The sequence below is a fragment of the Lutra lutra genome, chromosome X (genome assembly GCF_902655055.1).
Source record: "Lutra lutra chromosome X, mLutLut1.2, whole genome shotgun sequence".
Lineage (NCBI taxonomy): Eukaryota > Metazoa > Chordata > Mammalia > Carnivora > Mustelidae > Lutra > Lutra lutra.
Window position 1 is genome coordinate 95945295 of NC_062296.1, and position 26433 is coordinate 95971727.

At 42.6% G+C, this 26433-nt stretch overlaps 1 protein-coding gene across 5 annotated transcripts in view; it reads left to right on the forward strand.

Annotated features, from left to right (window-relative positions):
- NLGN4X (neuroligin 4 X-linked) overlaps positions 1–26433 on the forward strand; it is a 311928-nt gene that overhangs the window by 69482 nt on the left and 216013 nt on the right. For all 5 annotated transcript variants that reach the window (XM_047716551.1, XM_047716553.1, XM_047716552.1 and 2 more), the window contains exon 4: positions 4746–5533. In XM_047716551.1, coding sequence (XP_047572507.1) covers positions 5062–5533 — 472 coding nt within the window. In that variant the 5' untranslated portion in view covers positions 4746–5061. The remainder of the gene's footprint in view (positions 1–4745; positions 5534–26433) is intronic.

Genomic DNA, 26433 nt, shown 5'->3' on the forward strand with positions numbered 1-26433 from the left:
GGGACCGACAGGGGTGTGTGCATGTGTACGCATATGTGCACATATGTGTGTGTATGTGTGTGTCTGTATGTTGTATAAGCCCATTGACAAAGTGAACATTGTTCCTCTAGGTAACACATTCACTGGGCTACCTCATGGGCGAGCTCTGTGTTCGAGGACAAAAGATGGACCAGACCCCACTCAGAGACTGGAAAAGTTGGTGTGTTCCCCAAAAGCAAAAGGGAGGGACCCCAGTGATACCTATAGGTTGCACATAGTTTTAGGACTGGCTGTCTTTAGGCTTTCGTAGTAAACAGCACAGGAGCCTTATTGTACAAGGTCATTAACTTGGGCAAGGACCAGGGTCTACTGTTCTTGTCCTGATGCTTCATGATGTCAGATGAAAGTGACTCTTCAAAGTGCCTCTTGGCATCAGATCTCTCTGTGACTCTCAGGCTTTCCCTGTAGCTGAGAGCAGCACGGAGTAGGGCTGCTTCAAGCTCCTTCATTCTTGTTCCCTTTTTGAGGGGACTGGAGGTTGTGTTTTTGAAGATACATCCCCAAAGCGCTCTGTCCTCTAACGTATTTGTCACAGCCTGGAAAGGAAACGCCTTGAGTGCCCAGAAGACGTGATTTTATTCCTTGTTGGTTCAAAATACCAAAATAAGTTTAGTCCGGGCTGTTCTTAATGAAACACATCTTTTAACGTGAAACCAGTCTCCGTTGGAGGGATGCACGCTTTGGGGAGAAATGCATGGCGACTTTTATTTTGAGCCATTTATATTCTGATATGCTTGCATGGTTTCTGCCTTGTCTTAATTACAATCTCAGGCAGAGTGACTGCCCTGTAGAGAATCATCCTAAAATACCCAATCAAGTTATAAATCACGTCCAAATGCCAGTCTGAAATACTCCTCTCTGTGCAACCTTGGCAGAGAAACCATGCTGGAAAGCGCTTCTTCACGTTACAATCATATATCTTCAAGGAAATTATGATTTTCACTTTTTTTCCATTAAATTCTTTTATTCAGCTAATAATTAGGCTTTTAATAATATTTAAGTTTAATTTACTAATTTTAAATAATATTAATATAATTTTACTATAACCTTAAATTAATATAATTTAATATAACATAAATTAATATAATTCAATAAATAAATATAATTAAATATAATATAAATGAATATAACTTTAAATAATATTGATTTAATATTAAAATTGTAATAATTAGAATTTTTCTAATAATTAGAATTCTAATAATTAGAATTTTTAAAAAATTATTTATGAATTGTAATGCCAAGACTTTTAAAGTTGACAAATACTTGAACATGTGACCCCCCCCACACACACACACAGAACACATGCACACATATCGTAATCTTTCGTTGTACACACAGATCCTTAATCAGATGCATGGCCACCAGATTCCATATTGGATGACTCAGACCTCTGTTTCCTCCTCTGGGATGGTCATTTAGTGGTCTACAGGGTCAGCAGGTTTGAGGTTCAGAAACAGTGGGTTTCCAATTGTAATGACTTGTGCAAATCAGCCAAATTTCAAAAAAGCGAGGAAATGAGTAAGACAGCCCCAAATGTATGCATATTATCTAGAAAGTGCTCACATCCCCCAGGTGCGTACTCTTGGGTCCTGCTGGTCCATGATCTCTTTCCAGCCCTCAGCACTCTCTTGGTGGGTTGGGGGTAGATTTGGGCAGTAGAAAGACTTGACCCTTGGACTCAGCGTAAAGTCTAGGCATGACTCAGCTTATGCACCTGTCATGTGTCTGTGGCTTGTGGATACTCTCATCCACGTTGACTTGGAGAAGAGTTGAGTGGGCCAGAATTTCCCAACAGAACTCAGTTTCTAAGTCCTGACATAAACCCACCAACGGAGTCCCACATTTACTGAGCTCTGCCTTCCAGGGATGGTGTGCCGCCTCGTGTGCACGATCTCACTTCACTCTCAGCTGCAAACAGATCAGGAAAGGGAGGCTCAAAGATTCTAAATTCTTTGTTCTGCACTTGCTCAGCCCCGTGACCCGAGGCTGACTTTGGAGCCTGTGCCTTTTGTCTCTGTAGGCAGGACTCTTTCAAGGATGCCCCCGGTTAGGGTCCTACCATTTCGTGTTTATTGAGTGGGCATTTTTCTCTGCCCTACACCTTTGCATAGTGCACACCCCAGGAAGAAACTAGGATACACCATTTACCTAAATCTCAGGCAGCTTGGCTCACTTCCCTCAGCTCACAGACGTAGCGTTTGGGGACCTGAGTCCATCAGAATCACAAATTCATGGCGTCTCCTTTTATCGCCCGGAAGGCTCCAGGAGGAACAGCGGATGCTGGTTCCAAAGCAGAAGGACTTTGAGGAAAACAAAAGATTCCAAACATGTCATCACCTTCTTCTTGTTCTTGTCTGCCTCCTAATTATTCAGAAATTGGATCACAGGGTGGCAGAAAGCCAAGTGTTGTGCACGGCAGAATTCAAAGATAGAAGGGAACACATACAACCACCGTTGGGTGAGATGCTTTTTTTTCACTGTCATTGGTAAAACCCAGACTCGGAGTGCATTTTCATTCAGCTCTGATGAACTTGGCCCAGGATGTCAGGGACTAAGGAATTCCCCCCCAGAGGTGGCAGAGCTCCATGACCCATCCAGCTCCATTTAAAAAAAAAAAAATGAGCTTATTGACATATCACTCAATAAGGGCTCATCTATCCATTTAAATGCATAATTATACCCTAGTCTAGAAACACTCAGAATCGCCCACAACATCTTTCCAAGCATCATTGTCTGTTTTTGGAGTTGAGGAATGCTCTCTTTCAAGCTACACTGCTTGCTACACATCATGTGATGTTTTGTATTGCTAATGGGTCATTTACCATACTTTGCCACTCAGGCACAACCTTTTTTTTTTTTTTTTCTTTGTGATTTTCTCTCTCTCTTCTTTTTTTTTTTTTAATTTAATTTTATTTTTTTTAAACATATATTTTTATCCCCAGGGGTACAGGTCTGTGAATCGCCAGGTTTACACACTTCACAGCACTCACCATAGCACATACCCTCCCCGATATCCATAACCCCACCCCCTCTCCCAACCCCCTCCCCCCATCAACCCTCAGTTTGTTTTGTGAGATTAAGAGTCACTTATGGTTTGTCTCCCTCCCAATCCCATCTTGTTTCATTTACTCTTCTCCTACCCCCTCAACCCCCCATGTTGCATCTCCTCTCCCTCATATCAGGGAGATCACATGATAGTTGTCTTTCTCCGATTGACTTATTTCGCTAAGCATGATACCCTCTAGTTCCATCCACGTCGTCACAAATGGCAAGATGTCATTTCTTTTGATGGCTGCATAGTATTCCATTGTGTATATATACCACATCTTCTTTATCCATTCGTCTGTGGATGGACATCTAGGTTCTTTCCATAGTTTGGCTATTGTAGACATTGCTGCTATAAACATTCGGGTGCACGTGCCCCTTCGGATCACTACGTTTGTATCTTTAGGGTAAATACCCAGCAGTGCAATTGCTGGGTCATAGGGTAGTTCTATTTTCAACATTTTGAGGAACCTCCATGCTGTTTTCCAGAGTGGCTGCACCAGCTTACATTCCCACCAACAGTGTAGGAGGGTTCCCCTTTCTCCGCATCCTTGCCAGCATCTGTCATTTCAGGCACAATCTTCTTTACTGTCGTCAGAGGAATGACTTCTCTAGTGACAGTCCTAGGATCTACATCCTGACAAGTCTGGGAGATCACACTCAGTGGGAGGGTAGGTCCAACGTACCACCAGACTTTAAAATGGGCTGCTTGGGGCATCTGGGTGGTTCATTCGGTTGAGCGTCTGCCTTTAGCTCAGGTCATGATCCTGGAGTCCTGGGATTGAGCCCCATGTTGGGCTCTCTGCTCAAGGGTGGACCTGCCTCTCCCTCTGCCTTTGTGCTCTCCCTCTCTCTCGAATAAATAAATAAAACCTTAAAAAATTTAAATGGGCTGCTAAAACAAAATAAACAAAAATATAAACGAAATGGGCTGAGAGCTGAAAGGTTTACTGTAGATGGCTTAGGTGAAAATCAGGATGGCTGTATGGACAACTTTACCTGGGAATGATGTTCTGGTGGGAATTACTAAGTCTTGTGCGATCTTTCGTCCTGCTCAGTTTTTATGAGGAGGGGGCACTTAAGGGTGATGATCTGTGTAGCCTAATGGTGTATGCCACAGAATAACCCCAAAAGGATTAGAATCCAGAGCCTACACTCTCTTGCTCCCTTGCATATCTGACGATTATCTACATGTCATAAAGCCAGTTTGGTCCGGTCCCACATGGCTTCTCCTCTCTACTGAACAATGTTGCTAGGCTCCATGCCTATATCCCCTTAGGGAGAAGTGGCAGTTTCCTTAGACATCTGAGAAACACTGTTTTGGGGGTACCCATCCCCTGACTGGCTAGTCTTTGCAAAGAGTGAAACTGGGAGCCATCACTACAGTCATCTGAACAACAGGTATAACTTCTGGGGATCTGTTTGTTAACGGAGACTTGTTGAACGTTTCTAAACGTCATGCATCGTTCCAGGTAATGGGGTGCCCGGTGAGAATGAAGGCAAGTTCTGTTCTGCTAGATTCTTCTCTGTGGAGACATGCGTGGACAGATTGATCCTGAATGAGAATTTCATTGAATGATGTTGAGCGCTGCACGGAAGAGATGTGGGTAGCATGCCTTCCCTTGGCTTCATTATTCTCATCTGCTTTCTTTCCCCATTAGGAGGACTGCTCTGCCTTGGAGTTTTCCTAAGGAATCCTTGTCCTTGGGACGTGTTGGATGGTCCCCGCATCTTTGAGCATCACACGTGCTGGAATTCCCTCCCAGGATTAAGAGAGTGCTGCTCTCTCCTGCAATGGGCTCCCGAGAAAACAGCTGGGTGCGTCCTTAACCTCGGGCTCTGTCTGTGACCCACCACTGGGGCTTCTCTCCTGGGTCTTTTGCTCCCTGGAAAGCCCTCTCTGTCTGCAGCCTTGCTTCCTGGCTTTGCTTGCTTGGAATCGTGTCACACACAACCCCGCGGATGTGGCAGTGAACAATGTCGAGACCCAAGGGACTGTTATGGGTGCCGCTGTTCTTCACGCCGGTCTGCGTCATGCTGAACTCCAGTGTTCTCTTGTGGATAACGGCTCTTGTCATCCGCTTCACGCTCATCGACAGCCAAGCCCAGTACCCGGTCGTCAACACAAATTATGGCAAAATCCGGGGCCTAAGAACACCATTGCCCAATGAGATTCTGGGTCCAGTGGAACAGTACTTGGGGGTCCCCTATGCCTCGCCCCCCACTGGAGAGAGGCGGTTTCAGCCCCCGGAGCCCCCTTCTTCATGGACTGGAGTTCGGAACGCCACTCAGTTCGCGGCTGTGTGCCCCCAGCATCTTGATGAGAGGTCCTTATTGCACGATATGCTGCCCATCTGGTTTACTGCGAATCTGGATACTTTAATGACCTACGTGCAAGATCAGAACGAGGACTGCCTTTACTTAAACATCTACGTGCCCACGGAAGATGGTAAGTACATCCTTCAAACGCTTGGAGGTCAGATTGGCCAGCAGGCTTTTAGAATGTCCTGTGTGGGATTCATCTTCTATAACCCGGTTGTTCTTTCTTCATATTCTGAATGCCGCTGTTGCCCTAACGTATAAATTATGACACTCGTATTTATTGAGCATCTAGGAAATGGACAGTGCTATAGTTAATGACTTAATTACTATCATGCGTTGCCTTTTCAGCATGTTACAGTGTTTCTTTCTAGTTGATCACCCATGTCCACATGAAGAGTTACATCGTCTATAAAGAAAGATGAAATCTATAGAAAAATCTAGAGAAAACAATAGAATTAAGAACATTGTTATGTCCAAGTTAGCAAACTGAAGGTTATGAAACAGGGTTTCTTTTGCTTTAATGACTTAAGATTTTAGTTTCCTTCCTTCCTTCCTTCTCTCTTTCCTGCCCATCCTTACTTTCTTCCTTCCTTCCTCCCTAGTTTCATTCCTTCCTACATTCCTTCCTTCTCTCTTTTCCTTCCTTCCTTCCTTCCTTCCTTCTCTCTTTTCCTTCCTTCCTTCCTTCCTTCTGTCTTTTCCTTCCTTCCTTGCTTCCTTCTCTGTTTCTTTCCCTCCCTCCCTCCTTTGAGTCTTCAAAGGAAAACCACTCATTGTCTTAACTACACAGGCAAGGCACATTTCATAAAACGGATGGCTTTCATTGTGTAGAATCTGTGTTATTAACATCAATGTGCACCTTGTTTCCTTCCAATATTCACAGATCTCCGTGGCAAATGGGTGTCCTTAGATGATTCTGGCTATATTTGGAAATAATGTGCTTGCTTGAACAAAATGGCTCCTTTGTTTTCAATAACATAGCAGTGAAAATTTGTAAAAAAAAAAAAAAAACAAAAAAACAAAAAAACAAAACAATGATGTCTGACTTATCAATTTCATGCAATGGTAGTAACATTCAATAATTTCTTCTGTGTAGGTTTCAAATTAAAAACATTTTTTAGAAAGGCTAAGCAGACTAAAGTTGTACTGTAATGTAAACACATTTCTCATTTACCATTTGCACATGCTATTTTTAGGCAAGGAGAGAGAGAAGCCTGGAAGTAAATCTTCCTGGAATTAAAAGCAGGGATTTACAGGAATCATGGAACTCATCTACTGTAGAAACCGCACTGTGTCCTTTGTCACTTCGAGGGGAGAAATTCCATTTTTCTTTTCCTCGAGTCCTTGGAGAATGATTTTCCATTAAGATTTGGCTGGAGGTCTGAAAGAAGGGATTGCATGCCCCATGATCTCCCTGAGTTGCAATGACGCCACCATATTGTGTTTTCCTGCACGTAAATGGTCCGAGGTAGCTCGCATAGGGAATCTTGAAACACGAGGCCAGGGCTGAGTTACTGAGATCTCAGAGGATGCACAGAGAAAGAAATGGGAAGCTGGGGCTTTATGATGTGAGTAATCTCTGCTGGGGGGTGTCCCTCGTCGTGATGCTAAGAGATCACCCCATTACCTTGTAGGTCTAGGTCTGAATGCAATGCTCAGGGGTTAGAGGGACCCATGGGTGCCCTCTTGGCACACCATGGGCTGAGGCACATTAGTGGCTGCTTTATGCACAAGTGTGGACAAGGCTCACTGTTCCCAAACCCAGGGAGACGTGTCCCTGCAGAAGCCATCTGGGTTGTGGTCTTTCTCGTCATCAACCCCGTTGTCTAGGAGTCGCAGATGGGACACGCTTCCCCTCCTGGCACCCCGGGCGCTCCGCAGCATGCTTTCCTGCAGAGGCTGGGCTGAAGGAGACCACCCTCGGGGACAAAACTCAATAACCTCCCTGATTACAGAACCAGTGTGGGTGGGCAAGCCCGTGGCTCCAAACCATAAACAGTGTGGCCTTTTCCTTGTGGTTCCGTCTTAAATAGGAATTTGGGAACATAAAGAGAGGGAAAGGGCGATCCCGTGGAAAAGCCATGGAACGTTTAGAAAAAACCCCGGGGCCACCTGTTTACATTTTCAGGTTTTTCAGAGCGTCTTTGCCTACAGTGTCTCGCACGATCGTGACAAGAGAATCAGAAACCCAGGTAGAATCTGTTTTCCTATAAATCGGCATTTTGCTGGTGAGTGAAGGTACGTACCTCATGTTTGTACGAACAACACGTCACAGCCTGTTGTTACGAGTTTTCTGGCTTCTCTTCATCCTTTTTTTTTTTTTTAACATTTGCATCCATTTGAGAATCAATATGGAGCTTTAGATATTTAACTATTGGGAAAAAATTATTGGTTATTCACTTACTGAATAAAACTCCCCATCCTTCATAACCCATTGAAATCACGGCATTGTGCCGATTTCTCCAAAGACCTCCCTTTTGTGGGCTCTCTTAATTCATATCAGTGCATTTACTTACCAGTGTAGATCACCGTGTTTCAGATTTGGAATTGAGAATTCCTCTCTGACACGTCAGGATTTTAGATCTTTCTTCGGCACAACTTGATCAGGCACAACGAGATGTCGTTGCCAAGAACAGTGCCGAGTATCTACTACGTGCCAGGCATGATGTAGATGTTCACGAGGGTAGCAGACCAAGCATTCCTCATTCGGGAAGAGAGACACTTGGAGGTAGCATATACACTGCTCCAAGGGGTGTCCAGCCTGATCCATGGAACTGGTCACTCTGTGACCTTCTGTGGCAAAGGGGGAATGAATTTAGCTTGGCGCTGGAATTATATTTGCTCATGAGTTGACTTGACCATCAAGGGAGCGGGGTGTTGGATTAGCCGGGTGGGCCCAGTATTTAAGAACAAAGACCTTGGATTGTGGAACAGGGAGACCCAGAACTTCAGAGCTAGCGTGCCGACAATGTTATAAAGACACGACTAGCCTTCTGGACTTTAAGGATGGCATGGGGCCAAGAGGCAAGGACTGTGGGCAGCTTCTAGAAGCTAGAGAAGACCAGGAAATGGATACTACCTGGGGGCCCCAGAAAGCTGCCCCATCGTGCCTGCCATCTTGATTTCAGCCCCGTGCAACTCTGACCTAAAAAACTGTAAGATAATACCCATTCACTGCTGTTGGATGCCCCCAACATTTGTGGCAGTGTGTTACACACCTATTTGAAAGGCACAGTCAAGTCTCTACCCTAATTGAAACCAAAGTCATCTTACTGAAAAATTGCTTTGTGGTGAGCCTTTGGAACCCATACCCATTCTGACACTCTTCTTTGCTTCCCTTTCAACCTCAAGTGTTACTGACAGAAAAATGCTCTTCTCCTAATGCTGGGTCTTTAAAACAGCAGCTTTCCCACACGGGTGCCAGGAAGACAATATGGGTCCCATCTATGGGGTGGCACTTTGCAGATTTGAGACCTTAAATCTATAGCACATACACCCAACATTTCCCCCACTGGGTTATCACAGTGTTACGGCAAATCCTACTAAATATGCTAAAGGGACACTTAAATTTATCCAGGCACCTAAAAGAAATTTCCATGTATGACCTATAGCAAAACGTCTATGTCGTCCTCTCACATCCATTAAATGTCACTCACAATGGCAATTGTATCTCTAAATGGCTTCTTGTCCTACATGCTCCTATGCTAGCAAAATATTTTGGGTTCCCCAGTCTTCCTCTCTAGACCTCAAGATCTGATGTATTCTGGCCAGAGTGATGCTTCTTGTTTTTTTCGATTCTTCATGCTCTTTAACGTAAAGTTGGTTCCCTCCTCCCTGCTCCTTAGAGCTTAGAGGAACAGCTCTAAAACCATGCCTGCTTGGGTTAAAAATGCCGTCTTGGCCCCTCAGCAGCTGAGGAACTGCAGTCCAGTCACTTGGCTTGTAGGTCACCTCCCCTCCCTTTTCTTTGTGTGTCTGAGGTGCGCTGGGAGGGAGGTTAAGTCATTAATCCATATAAAGTGATTTACCCCCATATCCTGCACATGTAACCTCTCTGTAGTCCGATGTTAGCAGAATGTAATCAGTCGTCAGAAAGGGAACCAGAAGGTATCAGCAAAATTGCTTGTGCATATGGGGTCTCATATAAACATTAATCCCATGCATAGTACATGTTTCTTGTCTATAACATAATTATTTATTGTAATTGTGGAGGATTCAGCTTAAGGAATGGGAACAAGGGACCATCATTTCTGACAGGACTGAGTGTGGTTTTAATAAAAGAGAATTTAGAGGGAATACAGTTTTTTTTTTTCCTAAGAGCAGAGAATTATTCTGCTCTGTTTTATTCCTAAGCTTTGTCTTTTTCAGCCACAGTTGTGAAATGAATTTCAGCATCCTATGTGAATTACAGAAATTAATCATCAAGAAAGCTTTAAAATTCATTTCTTGGAAGAGTGTCTTAGAACATCCAAAGACAATAGTGTTCTCTCTCTCTCTCTCTCTCTTTTTTTGGGGGGGTTATGTGAGATAAAGGAGAAATTAATTTCCTTTCTCTTCTCATCAAATCCCAGATAGTCCAATTGTATACAGACAGTGGCAGAATCCAGCTGACAAAGGGAAACCTAAGTGAGTTACCACAGTGAGACAGACGTTTGAACCAATCCACATCAGCAGGCAACCTACGGGAAGACAGTTCGGTGATTGCCATTTTCGTGTGTCCCCTGGATGTTTGACGTTGTGTAGACGTCGCTTGTAAGGGAAGAGAATTATGGAAGATGATTAAACAAATATCTACCCGACAGGGGTTCATTGAAAGGAATTTAGCATTTTGTGACGATGGTTTGACTGGAGTACGTTTCTGATCACAGGCGTCTCTCCCCCAGCTCGAAAGTTTTCGCCCATTTGAATGTAGAATCATACCCTTATGGAGTGTTGAGTAATCATGTATGTGAAGAAAATACTATTTGGGTAGTGTGAATTCTACATGTTTGGAAAATAGAGCCAAATCATTTCCCAAGAAGAGACCGATCCCTTATTTCCCATCAGATGAACTCTAACTCCATCCCATTTGCAACTTAGATGTTTCTCACCATTAGAACAAGTCTCAATTACGTACAATGTGTCAAAAATCCAAGTCGCCATATGGTGCGTACCATAAACAATGTTGCAAAAAACGCATTTAAGATGGAAACTGGGCACGAGACTGGTCTGCTCAAATCTGTCCCTTTGTAACAATTGGCTCATTATTTTCTTGCACAGCCTTGCCTCCGGGACACCGAATAACTTTATTTGTTGCTGACTGATACCGCTAGTTCGGACACGGTCATTTATTTTCCGTGCTGTCTTGGCTGAGATGGTCACCCTTCTCGATTATTTAGTGACCTCGGTTATTAGTGATAATAACACTCCTGGTGTATCTCCTCTGAATGTTGTTTGGGGTTATACCAATTTTGGAGGAAGCCACTGCATCATTATAAATTGTGATGAACAGTATTAATTATAGAAATGATGATGATATGGAAAAGGTCAATACATTACCCATTTAATTTCATGTGAATCTAATGTGAATCTCCTTATATGATCGTTTACTGGAAGATTCCGTCTTTCGGGTGCGCTGGTCAGGAGTAGGTCTCTGCCTTCCTCCTCTGTGTGTTTTGGTTCTACACCACGTTGCTTTTGTACAGGATTGTTCTATGTTCGTCCTTTGTCTATAAGAACCATTGTCCTTCGCGTGTCGATGTCGAAAGTACGGTAAACGTGGACAGAAGGAGAGACTTCCTTAGCTTTGGATTCAAGGGCCACGGAGGGTGTGTGAGATGCCAAACAGTGACCCTTTGTACATGAGTCTGACCTACAGACCCCAGACAGAACCCGCAGGTGACCATGTGGGGAAAGTCTGAGCGATCGCATCCCCTACTAATACGTGTTAAGATAAAGGAAGATGAGGAGTCTCTACTTTATTAATTCCATTAAATATTCTGTATTTTGGTTCAGAGAAATAGGTTTCTGCAAACTGGAAGCAGATTTTTTTTTTTAATGGAAAAGGATGTCTATTAGATTTCACATGTCTACTTTGGGTATTTGCATAGTGAAGGTATATGGGGTGTGTGTGTGTGTGTGTAAGGTGTTGGAGGAAAGCCAATGAGAGATATCCACAGTTCAATTAAGATCGAATGTGTTATGAGTTTTGGAAAAGTCAACTTGAACGCAGGAACTACTGGACTGTTCCATCCTCGCTGAAATCCCAAGTCCTCTGATGTCCCACTAAGCAGAACACCCTCTTGTCTGATAAGAATGTGGTCCTGAGCACAATATTCCAGTCTGCCCTCGGGGGGAGACGGGGGGGGGGCGTGTTCTGATCAGAAAAGGAAGGAACACAGGAAGTTTTGACACTTCTCAAGCAAGGGAGATTTTGTGGTGTGTTTCCACAAGATAGGAAAATGTTCATTAACCCTCTTTCTTCCTAAAATTGATGCCTTCAGTTACATTCTGCTTCTATCCCATTTGAGACCTACTCATCTCTCTATCCACTCATCCAGTTTTCCTGTAACATCCCATCCACGTGCTGGGCATTCACTGACTTTCATCCCACCTCAAGTCGTATCACCTACAGATCTCCTTATCTCCATTCTGGTTCTTTGTCTTCTCCTCCATCTTTCAATTCATACTCTCCTGAGAGCCCTTTTAGCTGACGCACTTAAACATTATTGATTTGAAGGAAGAAAAAAAGTTAAAATCATTGATTTGAAAAATGACTCTTTGCACTTCCCGTATATAAGGCATTGAACCAGTCCAAGTGATGATACAAGGAAATGTAACCTCTTTGCCTGGAAAATGATTAAGCCCCAACAAAACTCAAAGTTCACAAAGGGATCTGTGAGTTTAAGTTTTTTGTTTTTTGTTTTTTTTTTAAAGGACAGGTGATCTGTACCTAGATGCTTTCTGTTGAGGACCCACAATGGAAATTCTTCCACCAATCCGGACACAAATACAGAAGGCATACATACATACGTTGTGTGCAAAGAGATGGCTTCCGAGTCCCCCCAAAGTAATCTCATTGTTTATTGCTTTTCTAGATGGGCCAAGACATAAAAAGTGCAAAAATGGGAAGGAGGGAGAGATTAAAAACCTAACAAAACCATAGAAAGGTACATTGATCATATAATCTAACATTGAACATTGAACACACGCACCTGGGTGTTGTTTTGTTTTTTTTTTTTAATTTTTAATTTTTTAAATTTCTTTTCAGTGTTCCAAGATTCATTGTTTATGCACCATACCCAGCACTCCATGAAGTACCTGCCCTCCATAATACCCATCACCAGGTTCACTCAACCTCCCACCCCCTCCCCTTCAAAACCCTCAGATTGATTTTCAGAGTCCATAGTCTCTCATGGTTCACCTCCCCCTCCAATTTCCCCCAACTCCCTTCTCCTCTGCATCTCCCCATGTCCTCCGTGTTATCTCTTATGCTCCACAATTAAGTGAAACCCTATGATAATTGACTCTCTCTGCTTGACTTACTTCACCCAGCATAGTCTTTTCTAGTCCCATCCATGTTGCTACAAAAGTTGGGTATTCATCCTTTCTGATGGAGGCATAATACTCCATAGTGTATATGGACCACATCCTCCTTATGCATTCATCTTTTGAAGGGCATCTTGGTTCTTTCCACAGTTTGGCGAACGTGGCCATTGCTGCTATAAACATTGGGGTACAGATGGCCCTTTTCACTGCATCTGGATCTTTGGGGTAAATACCCAGTATGCACCTGTGTGTTTTTGCGTGGTTACATTTTTGACATTGTGGGATTCGTAACCGGAATTCCATCCCAAGGAATTCTAATGCAACATTTTTCTTCTCAGCAGACTGTGCGGTGAGATTAAATCCAAAGCACGTAAGGTTCTGTTCTGATCAAATACCAACGTACTTTTATCCCCAGAAATTTAAGCAAAAAAAAAATCTTTTATTAAAAGTTTTCTGTCTCCCTCTCAGCTTTTTATCTACTGAAATACGTTCATCACTGTGTTTTGTCGTGTATCCAGATAATACACAACAAAGTTATATTAATTTTGTCTATTTAAAAAGACTTTAGATTCAAAAGCAGCAGCAGAGCGCAGAGAGAAAACGGCATCTTCCCCAAGAAAATTTAAATGTTTAAAATATATAAACATAGGCAGGATCTGAGCATGGACCCTGAGCAGGGCTCGATCCTAGGAGCCCAGGACCATGAGCTGAGCCAAAATCAGACACCTAACCCATTGAACCAACCAGCTACTCCCATACTTTTTTTTTTTTTCCTAAAAGAAAGGGATTTTTGGCATGTTGACTATCACTGTCAGAGTTCATCTGTAGTCAGTGACGAAACTAAGCAGGACATCCATCCCAGAATGATAAAGACCTCCACGAGGGGGAATCTGAAGGGGTCTTTCCATCCCCAGTCCTCTGCAATGCGGTATGCCCCTGTCCATGACACTCTGGAGCCGTACACAGAGATGGTGCATCCTTCTGCGTGTTCGTAGGGTTCTGATGCAAATGTTATTTTACAAGTCTATACCTCCAGCAGGCTGCAGAAATTTAAAATAAAAAGTATTCAATCATTTATACCTCCTACAAGTATTGCCAGGCATCTTCTGTGCTCTGGGCATTGCCTCCTGGCGTTTACCTACACGCAGAGGAGAGAGACAGACCAGGAACCACAGCCAAGCTGCCAGGGACCACCCCAGGACCCCCAATACATTCCCAGTACCTCCCTGCTCCAAACCATCCTCAAAGTGACATTGGTAGGAGCAATGCTGAAACTCACAAAGCAAGACGATCACCAGCAAAACAAAGTCCCCGCTGTCATTGGTCTGGTAATGAGAGACAAACAGTACATGTGTCACAAAGATGCAGATGCCCAGTAGACTGGGGGACATCAGAGAGACGATGGGAGGGATGCCTTGTCTGTCGGCCGGGATGCACAGCACAGATGAATGAATGCGAAGCCATGGGTTTGAACCTAGCCCAGAAGGACGTTGGTGGTTCTAGGAGAGAGCTCACTTCATTGTTCCAGAGGGCTTCTGATGTCTACGCGGGAAAGCGCTACCAACAGAACCGCAGAAATTTGGAAGACTGCTTTTTCTCATTCCGTTGCTTGCCAAATCTTCGAAGATAAGCCCTTTCTGTGGCATCTTCTGCAAACCTCCTCTGTACATTTCACTTCCTCCTGCAAGTGGCTTTGAGACCCTCCCGTTCCCCTTCCTAGCTCATAGCACCTAGGCTGCCCACGTGATGATTTGTTCTTATACGGAGATCTCGGGAACCGTGATCATGGCCGATGTCCACCACTAGCCACGCCTTTTTTCTCTATCACAAAGTACGTCCTAAATATACCCAGAGTTGACGTTAGGTTGTTTTTTGTTTCTCTGGCAAATGTATGAAGCTCTTGGCTTCTCTCTCTTGTGCCTGAAAGTCCCACATTCCCCTAATTTTTTAAAGAGGTAGTTTTATGGCAAGATTTAGGAAATAGTAGAAAACAGGACCCCTCTGCTTCCCAGGACAGAATGCATACACCAGGGTGAAGCGACCGGTGGCTGTGGCCGAGATTCCCCCCACGGGATGTTGACCCGCATCATCCCTACCAATTGCAGCCAGGCCAACGTCTGTTTGCTGACGTTTCCCTAAAACACTGAGCCCCAGAAGTGTTGCAAGGGAAGGCAGCTTAAAATCATCATAGGAAGGCCAAGAGGCTAATTGATTTGTAGTTTTGAGGAAGCCGTGCCTTGCCTTCTTTTAAATATTGTCGAGTAAGATTTGATTTAATGGTGCGGGAATCCTTTCCAAGAAATTAATTGAAGTTCATGGGTTAGAATCATTGAGATGAGAAGAATCATCATCTTTTAAGGTTTTCTCTAGACGTAGGGGGAAATGAGCTTTCTCCAGCATTTGCTCTACTGAAGGCTTTCTTGCTGCTATTCCTGTGGTTGTCATCACTGTCATCGACACTAACGTCATTGACATTAGATGATCTCTGACGAGACATTATGAGGTCTGGGCCTGAGGAAAATTTGGGGTCCGTGAGATTCCCAATTGTTATTCTAAGGCTACTCTCACTTAGAATCTTAAAAACCCTTGCAGATCATAACATACCAATTAATCCTTCAAACTTTTCTCTTATCAAAGGGTTTTTGAGTTGACCTGTGTTATGGGTTGAATTGTGTTCCCCTGCCCCACCAAAAGGATATGTTGAAGTCCTAATCCCTGGAATTTATGAATGTCAGCTTATTTGGGTTTAAGGTTTTTAATAGATGTAATCAAGGTACGATGAGGTCAGAGTGTATTAGGAAGGACACGAAATCCATTACGAGTGGTGTCCTTACAAGAAGAGACACAGAGAGGAAGACAGACAGAGACACATGGACAGAACATGATGTGAAGACGGAGGCCGAGATACGAGGGATGGATCTCCAAGACAGGGAGCACCAAGGGTCCCTGGAAACCACCAGACACTAAGAACTGAGAGACAGACAGACACATCATGGTCCCCCAGACTCTAGTCAAGTAATCAACCCTGCTGACTCTGTAATTTCAGACATCAAGAGGAATTAGTTGTAGCACAGTATTGCAGGATGGATGTGAAATTACAGAGTCATCCTACAACATGGTGTGACAATAAGTTCCTGTCGTTTTCAGCCACCTGGATTTGGGTCTGAATCATTGCTATTAGTAGCCTGGCATTTTTGGTTTATCATTGGCTTTCTATGGTCTCTCTGTGATGCTGTTTCCATATGGGGCCCAAGGGGGGAAAAAAAAATCGGATACCAGCATGTCCCTATGATGTCACCCTTGATCTTCAAGGATTACATTGGCCTGGGGATGATTCCACTGTCCAGTTTGGGGTCAAAGACCAACTCAAACCAGTTTCCAAATCTAGGGGGAAAATAACCTTTGGATCAGCATGGCTTGGGTGAGCATACATTTCCGAATGGGGGGAGGGATGGGTGAGTCCAATAGAACCTACCTTAGGCAACGTAGGTCCCCAAAGGAAAACAGGATGCTAAGCAGGCAAAACCCATCCATTTCCACCACCCTCACTCATATTTGGGATAGAAATGAGACAAGAAATGGTATGGCTTCAGGGGCAGAAAAGCGCTACCCTGGATAGTCCTTCCTTTTTAACCCAAAAGAAGAACCTGAGGATTTGGAAAGGGAAACCTTGTTTATGAGTTGTTGGTGTCATTTTTTAAGCATGGGGACCCTTTTAGGACGTAGAGCGATGACAAAGTGACAGGAACATCTTGCACATGAGGAAATTTTTATTCAGGCAATGCTGCGGCAGGACCACATTGGGAGCTGCCCTGGAGGGACGTCTCGATATGGAAGCTGGCCTCTGGTGGCAAAGCAGGGGTAGCATGAGCTGTAACTCCAGGTGGAAAACGTGCCCTGTTTAGGACAGGGCATGACCTACCGTCTCTACCATTTCCCTGAAGCATTCCAGCTAATGGGTTGACTTTATGGAAGAGGTATCCAATGTGGAGAGTTTATCTAGGGGAAATGAAATTGAATTTGAATAAGTCTCAGCCCAAACCTTTAACAGGGGGAAGGGCTTGGTGAGCGTTGCATTGTAAGGCACTGGGCAAATGGCTGACAAGCTCTCGCCTAGGGAATTCTGCAAGAAGCACTGGGTATCCCACTCAGTGGCTACCTCTGCTCGTTGGGCTTCTCTGAGAGTATGAGGTACGTGGGTTCTCAGGATGGTGGTAAAACTGGTCTTCCATTCTTGTGCAGCTCTGTCAAGGCAACTAGGTACCCTCAAGACCCTTACTTCATTGCATTTCTTTGGCTTGTTTGTTAAACTTATTCATTTGTTGCGTCCTTATTTAGCATGTTCAAAGTCTGCCCATTTTGCTGCATGTAGTACCATCTTTTCCCTTGCAGGTCATGCAGGGGAGGGAGGAAGGGTGGTGAGATACAGAATGAACCAGAATTACCATTTTGTATAATCTGTGCTGTGATGTGACCCTTTGGGGAGACAGGAGAACATCTCGGAGGAACATGTTTCTAACTCACAGGTCAGAACAGGCCAAGGAGAACTTTGAGGGACAGCAGCTGGCCAAATTGGTGGGGTAGGGGAACTTCAGATGGAGGGGACCACATGGTCAAGGATGGAACCTGGAGGCTGATGTTAATATTGATTCTTTCGGGCGTGCAAGGTTTAAGAGACTGAGCGAGCGAATTTGAAGTCTTGGCTCAGCCAGTCATCCAAAGTACAGTCACTGTTGTGATCACTTAATTGTATGCTGTCATGATCCCATCATCCACTGAGCTACAGGGAGTGCTGGTCAGATGTGATCTTATGAAAACTGAGAAACCCAACAAGGACGAGTGTTCAGCGAAAAGAGGGCCTCATGTCCTGTCAGATATGTAAAACAAGAGGGGACAATATAACTCAGGAGGAATCTATCGTGCTCCAGCCTGTTTTTGCAATAAAGGTTAATGGAACATATTACCCACTGATGTGCCTAATTCCTGTGGCTGCTTTCACAGTACAATGGCAGAGTCGAACAGCTGCAAAAGAGGCATATGGCCCACAAAGCCTAAAATACTTATCATCCCACCCTTTATAGGGAAATTTTGCTGACTCTTGATGTAAAGGGAAATCTTCGTGAAGTCATGTGGGTATCTTCTAGTTAATGCACGGAATGGCCGAGTCCAGTGTTGGATGCCATAGCATCGTGGTTCTCAAACTAACCAGGAACATTTTCATATGGAGACTCTTAGAGCTCTACCCAAGCTAGTCCTGACTCTTGAGTTCTGAGCCCCAGGAATTTGAATTTTAACAACTTATGGTCAAAGATTGTGTCATATTGTAGTCATTATAAGATATGTTTGTATATTAACTATAGGATGCTTTACACATGGTTAGTGATAGGATTAATGATATGAAAAATAGTCATAAATATGGGCTCAAAAAATTGGGCCTGAAACATTGTTAAACCAGATAGAGACAAATACTCCTTTCTGCCATTAGAAAAAAAAATAGAAAGAAAAAACCCAAAATCCATTAAACTGTGGTCTTTATTGCGTAGACCAAGGTAAATTTCTGGAGTGACCTCTAAGAGCAGCTAGTTGCAAAGTGTATCTGTAGGCAGTTAAGAGACAGAACAAGGGATTGTTAGCTATAGAGCCTAAAAATCAAATTTTAAACAAAGCCCTGACAGAACAATGGCCCAGGGATACAACCAACCCATAAATAAATACACATAGACAGTAATAGTAGTTCTAGAAATAATAATAGTAGACGATGATTTTGATAATAGTGGTGAAAGAGATGATGGAGATGAAGGTGATGATGGTGGGATTATGAGGGAGATGATAATGACCATGATGGTAGTCATGATGATGGTGATGGTGTTGATGATGGTGTTGAAGTTGCTGATGATGACAATGATGGGGGTGATGATGGTGATGGTGATGGTGTTGTTGATGGTGTTGAAGTTGGTGATGATGACAATGATGATGGTGATGATGGTGATGGTGTTGATGACAGTGTTGAAGTTGGTGATGATGACAATGATGGGGGTGATGGTGGTGGTCATGTGATCCTGGCAGGGGTACTGATGACGATGATGATGATGGTGTTGAAGTTGCTGATGATGACAATGATGGGGGTGATGATGGTGATGGTGTTGATGATGGTGTTGAAGTTGGTGATGACAATGGTGGTGGTGAGAATGGTGATGGTGTTGATGACGGTGTTGAAGTTGGTGATGATGACAATGATGGGGGTGATGGTGATGGTCATGTGATCCTGGCAGGGGTGCAGATGACGATGGATGATGATGATGGTGTTGATGATGGAGAGGATGGACGCTGATGAGGGTAGCCATGAAGATACCAAGGATGACTTTTGTGGTGGTGGTGAGGGTAAGGAAGATGGCGTCAGCTGGAATTCAGAGTCTGAGTTTTTAACAGCAGCCACTTTGGACAAAAGAGTGTGCTTTTTCTATCAGTGAGTGCACCTTATAGCTCTCCAAAGTGCCAAGTCACAAGTGGGAAACATAAAACCATGATCGGTTCATCCTTTACCTAAATTGCCCAATATATAAAAAGAAAAAGTGGAATTCAGCTCTAAGTCTTTGAGAGTTTCCCAGGTAATTTTCTTAAGAGTTATTAATGCAATTTTAATAAAAGCAAACACCCTTTCACTGATAATATTAGCAAAGCCATAATAAAATAATATTCAGTGCTAATACGAATGTGTGTGCATGGCTTCTTTTGGTAGGTGTTTTTCTCAAGTGTTGCATCGGTTTTTCAAGAAGCCATTTAACATTATGGGTGAAAAAATTTTTGAAATGTCCATCAGTTTTGAGCTGTAACTCTATCTCACGAAACCCATTTAATGAAATATTTTTTTTAATTCTCCTAGAGATTAATGCCTAAAGATGCCTAGATGCTTTCTTATAATTTATGATAGGAAAATAAAAGATAAGAAAGGATGAGCTGTGTGTTATGACCTATCCCTGGTGTGAAGGACGGATTGGCCTGCTTTCATTCATTGCTTGGAGCTATGTGTTGACGTTCTGCTTCCCTCATTGGTAGCTCGATGGCCTGTGACACATCATGAGCCAGTTCTCCATCTATCCTCATATTTTTACGTGACCCCCAAGACCCCTGCAGACACACATAGTCCATGACTCACTCAAAGATACTGTCTTTAGGTTCTAGCTCACCTTCTTAAATCATTTAAGGGAACAGCTGTAGGCAAGTGTGGCACTGGGAGCAAACCCAGGGCTGGTGCATTGAACACAGGGTTGCACAGTATATGGGGTCTTCACAGGAGAATATCTCAACCTGGTATATGAGCAGGACCTCAACTCTACTCTTTCTGGAACAAAGTCTTAACAGTTGTCTCTTCAAGAATTCTTAATGTAACTTGCTAGCAGAGTAATGAACAGCAACAACAAAAAACGAAATGTGTATCTACTTATATATTCTATGTTTAGGTCTCGTAGTTTTTAAGACGTCAGTATTCCTCATGGATCAGTATATATTTCCCCCCAAATTTTAGTGACAGCACAGTGTTCATGGTATCTGTCATTTGGTCACTCCTGGGAGACCATTTGGTCACTCTCCATTCTGGCAGAACCATAGTGGAACCAAATGGTAGTCGACCTGCAGCGGGACAGGGATGGGGAGAGAGGCCAGCATTTCTCGACCGCTCGCCGAGGTGCCAGGCACCGTCGTAGGCGATCTGCGTGTATTACTTCATTGATCCTGTTTGAGAATTATCTTGTCGACAGCTGGAGTCCCATGAAGGAATATTTTCAAGAAGCAAAGTGACAGGCTCTCATTTGCATCTGGAGATTAATTACTCAGACTGCCAGTTATCCGTTAACTTGCTCCGTTCGGCCCGAGCTAGCATCGAGATGGTGTAATTCGATGTACTCTGCGGAGAGGTGATTTGCCCCTCTATTATCTTGGCTGGCTGCCTGAGTTTCTGACCACTGGAGACTTATTTGTTTAGGTTATGACATCTCATTTCTGAAACCCATCAGAGAAGCGGGCATGGATTAGATTATCGAATATAAATTGACCAGAGGGTTCGTTTATCAAGGGATGGCTTTGCCAAGCTAGTTTATCAAGAAATGGGGCCTCTTTGAGGGTAAAGTAGCACTTACAGGGAAAGCAGGAGACCTTTATCTCAATGACTTTCTATTTCTTATTTAAGATTTCATCTATTTGAGAGTGAGAGAGTGAGAGAGATCACGAGCAGAGGGGAGGGGTAGAGGGAGAAGCCAATTCCCTGTTGAACAGAGAGCTCGAAGCTGGGCTCCATCCCAGGACCTCTGGCATCATGACCTGGTCTGAAGGCGGACGCTTCACCGACTGAGCCACCCAGGCGTCCCAATGACATTCCATTATTAATTTTTTATGAATAAGCCTGTTGGTAAATATACTGTTTGGTTCTGCTCCCTAAGTTAGGCGGTAAACAATTTTTATGAGTATTGAGCACTCTAGAAGACCAAAGGGGAGTATCTCTCCATTAGCACGCTTAAAAAAAAAAAAAAAATCAGTCTTTCATCCTTTGTGGAAAATGTAAACTATTGAGTATTGCATGGCATAGAAAGCAGAATTTAGTGATTGCCATTAGAAAGTGATACACAATTCTCTATAAGCTTTTCCCTCTATGCCATCATTATAGCTCTACGATGATGTAAAAAAGAAATAGTTTGGCTCTTTTATATACAATTGGTACAAAAAGGTCCATGCGCAGGAATACCGTAAAGAATGCACTATAAAAAGAGAAACTTCCGGCACTCTTCATGAAATAAATCAGCGGTCATTAACATGGGATTTGTGATACATTTTATATGTCCTCAATGAGATCCAAGAACCAAAGAATAAGGCCTGATTGATGAAAACAGCCGGTAATTTTATGCTTTTAATATAACGGCCTCTGGCTACATCCGGACAAGAGGAAGACCGTTTGGTTTGTTACTTTAGAATTGTTTTTCCCACCGTCCTCGAGAATAGAAATGATTTACAGTTTTAATATATTTTTCATGTACAATTAACATGGTTGTCGCCACATTTACAGAGCAGCCAGGAGAAAAGAGCTCTAGTGATTTATTAAGGTCTCATGGAACGGAACTAATGTGCTCACTCGCAGAGTTTAATGGGAGAAAGTGAAAACACAAAAATCTTAAAAATGGAAAGAACATTTGGTGTCCAAAGCGTGCTTGCTTTGGGCAACATCTTGGTCTTACAAGATACCCCCGCCCCCCTTTTTTTTAAATTTTATTTTAACAGCAACAACAAAATATGATATTCACATTGGGGACCTCTTTCGATTTCAGGTTTCACATGGAATTTCCATATGGCAAAAAATACATAATGTTGTTCTGTGAGGAACCGAGGGAAAAATCCAGTTAAGATCGACATTTTTAGAAAGAATTGGGGCCCGGGGATTATTTTAAAGATTTAGTACCTTTTTTCCCAATTGGCATAGAACTGAAACCGTGTTTTCTAGGACAAATAGATTTTTTTTCTTCAACATTTCTGTATTAAAAAAAAAGGCCGGGCTTGCGTGTTTGTACATGATTTTGCTTTGTGTGTATGTTTTCTTGGAAAGAGCCTCTCATTGGATTTTGGAAGATGAACACATGTTTGCCCAGAGGCGCTCATCACAGACTCAACGTTTCTACACTGACCGCCCGTCCTGGTTTGAGACCAGGGAAGTAGGCAGACCTTCCTCAGAGTCACAGACATGAAACTCTCCTGCCTACTCCTCAGTGGTTGTCTTTTAGAAGAAAGAAAGCCATGTTGCAGAAAATGGGGGCAAACCAGAGATGTTGCTAGAAAGGACTCAGGTATTTGTGAATTTAATGCTTGGGAGGAAGGAGTCTAATGAGAGGTAGGTCTTTGCCTACTTGAGAGGTAGCTCTTTGCCTACTCTACATCAGACATCAGTGAATAAACTCAGCCAGCCTTGCTTCTAAAATGCAGACCTCGAAGGTAGCTCCTGGGTGCATTGTTGATTATCCGTCCCCTGCCCTGGTTTTCATCCTTCCCCGTTTCCATAGCTGGCATGCTTCCCTTTTAAATCCATCCAAAGTAGTAACGGGTGTCTGAGTCCCCGTGAGTCCTCCAAGCTGCTAATAACCGAGACCCTAGTTCTCTGTTAGAATATACATGAATCTTGGCATAAACATTGGACGAAGGGTTTCTTTTCCTCATTGGAAAGGGTCCCTTCTGTTTTCTCTGTAGTTGTTGTGCTCTACAGAATCGCTCCCTCCAACATCTCCTAAAACCACAATGATTAAAAATCCCATTAGCTGTAAGAAATGCCCACTCATGCAAGGCTAGAGTGTTTGCAAATGGTCATAATGTTTTTCGGGAGACGACATGACAATATGTAGCAAAATGCCTTGAAATACATTGCGCTTGAAGGAATTTTATCCTCAAGAAGTAATCGGACACGTGCTGACGGATGAATGTGTAGGGGTTTCACCATTGAGTGCTTACGATAACCAATGATAATAATAAAAAAAATAATAATAAAAGAGGGAAAGGCTACAACAATTTTTAACGGTCTACAAATTGTTCTATAATTAGAGCTACAACACAAGCATGGCTTACTAGCCATTAAAATGGTATTATAACATAATATTTCGCGATATGGGGAAATAGTCATTGTGCGGGATTATGTTTATTAAAAACGTCTTAATCGTATTATCTTCTGTGGTCTTGCAACCTCTTTCTTTCAAGTTCCCTTGTGTAATTACCCTGGAGCATTGCAATTTTATTTCATATAACGGAAGATAATGACAGGTTGGCATGTTGTGTGCTGAGAACATTTACGGGGTGTGAACAGAAATGCTGGGGGAGGCAGGAAGAACCTGCCCAGCAGCTTTGTATGCCCTGGGCAGCACTAGCCACGAGGACCCCATGTCCTCCTCCTGTTTTACCACTACATCGAAGGCTGTGAGCGTACTCTGGTTTAAGCAGCCGACCAGCGTTTGTGTACACGTTGCAAATCTCTCTCTCTTTGGTGTCCTACCCACGATCCTCCTTTCTTGAAACAAAAGTCAATAGTTTCGACATAGCAAAGATCCCTCATCTTTATTTTTTCTTCTTTCTCCCTTATGTGTTTTTCGAAGTGGGACCCATTTCAGAATGCTGGACCTCTACCCCAGCATCACAATGATGTCCTCCTATGTATTTCTCTAGGAATGTTAGAGTTCATGTGTACGTTGTTAATCGACAGATTTAATTTTCTTATATACGGTGTGAGATAGGGATCCACTGTTATTTTTCTCCAAACAGAGAATGGATGTTCTCAGCGTGTAGTATAAACATTGTCTCCTTTTCCAGTGATTGGGTGTCAGAGGTCACACAAACGTATTTATTTATAAGTGGGGCAGGATATAAGGCAAGCCAGCACAGGGCAGTTTGCCAAGCCTGGAGTAGCCCTATTATGGAGCTTTTATGAGAATTAACGGATGCTCATTTGGGTTGTACTGGTCGTACCTGCTAGGGAGGTGACTGGAGGTTGTACGTATAGGCTCTGGTCTCTGCTTGCCTCCAGATGGTCTGCCAAGACTGCCCTTGGCTTCTGCTGTGGGAGACCACAGGCACGAGTGGTTCCCTACAGGTTCAGGGCAGAGAGCGCTGTGGTCTGAGCACAAGAGAGTCCATCTCAAAGGGGTCTGCCCCAAAATGACCGAGTACAACTTTCTAACATCAACCACAAACATACACGTAAGGCATTTCTGTGTTTTATATCTGGTTTGGTTCACTTACCAGTTGGTTCCTGCAGGAGGCCAACAGTGACTCCCATAGAATGAAATGGCCCTATGCTCTTCCGCATTTTCTTTGAAAATAAAAAATTCTGCCATCTTTGTCAGGAGTTGTGTTGCACGGAGCGACAACTTTAGGAAGAAGAGATTTCCTTCCACGTTCATGTTGTCTTATCCATAAGCTGGCACGGTTTACCACTCGAGATCTAATTTTAGCTTTGTTAAACTAATGTGTTAATTTCTTCCTCCTCCTCCATGTCCTCCTCCTCCTTTCTGCAAATTGTATCTTATTTTATATGTCCTTTCCTGCTCCTGCTATAAAAGAATGTCTTGATTATATATTCAGAAATCTTTTGGGGATTATCTGTTATTTCTAGTAGCTTATCTTTCCAACTGCATGGATTCCGTAAAAGCAATCATACTCTCTACAAATAATGACCATTTTCTCTCTCCCCCTTTGGAATATTTATACCCTTCATGGCCTTTATTCTTGTTGTCATTGTATCAATTCAGGACATCGAGTCCTGGGTTCAACTGTGTGGGGGCAAACAGACATCCCTGTTCATGACTTTATAGGAAACGAGTCCAACACTTTTTAATAAATGTGATAATGACTAGATGTTTTGAGGGAAGTGACCATTTTTATATACCATTTTACCTTCTATTTCCAGTTTTCCACTCCGTTAAAACATTTAAAACCATAAACAAGCACATATGTCACAGTTATTTCTACCATCTTTATGACGTGTTACAAGATTTTTCTTTTTTTTTTTTTATTTACTTGGTTTAATAACACAGTAAGTTTTTTTCTGTTAGGGCATTTTGGAAATAGCCCCTTGTTGATCATAAAGAGAATGTTTAAAAATCAGCCAGTACACTATTCTATTTCATTTGTTAATATTCACATGGGATATCTACATCTTTATTCATAAGTGAATTTCATTTAAAATTTTGATTTAAATTTAAGTTTGATTTGGCTTCTAAATTGGATCTTCTGATCTTGGATAGTCCTTATGGTTAAACTAATTTAACAAAAATATTTTGGCTGCCTCTTTTCATTTTATATTTTCTGAGCAAAACTTCAGTAAGGGCTGAATTACTAGAAATTGCTTGAAAATAATCTCGACTCTTGAGTTTTTATGTGGCAGAATTTTTTATTACTGTTTCATATTGATAGTCTTCATTTAGATCGATCTGTGTTCTAGATTCTTTACTTTCTCTCAAATATTCATTTAAATTTATTTTGTAACATCAGTACTTATCATTTAAAATATCTCCATTTTCATATTTTTATTTTGTTTGGAATTAAAGTGATTCCCTCACTTTTCAAGATTATTAATTTTCATTATTTCTCCGTTTTGCTTGATTCGTGTTGCCAGAAGTTTGCTTATACTAATAAGCTTCCAGTAAACTAGCTTTCCTTTTGATAATTAGCTTGACTCTTTTTTTTCATTCCCTATTTCACTGATTCCTACTCTTTTTCGTGTATTATTTTCTGATTGAGTTGGATTTATTCTGTTCCTATTATTCTAGGTTTTTGACTTGCTTCCATGGCTCATTTATTTGCAATCTTTCTCATTATCTTGTAAATGCAGTTGAAGTTTTAATTATCCCCGTAAATGCTGCTTTAGACCTGTCAGACAAATTTTCACATGTGACACCTAAATTATCACTAGGTTTCACGTGGTTTGTATTTTTCCTCTGGCTTCAATGTATACACAGACAAACATTCTAACACTTTCAT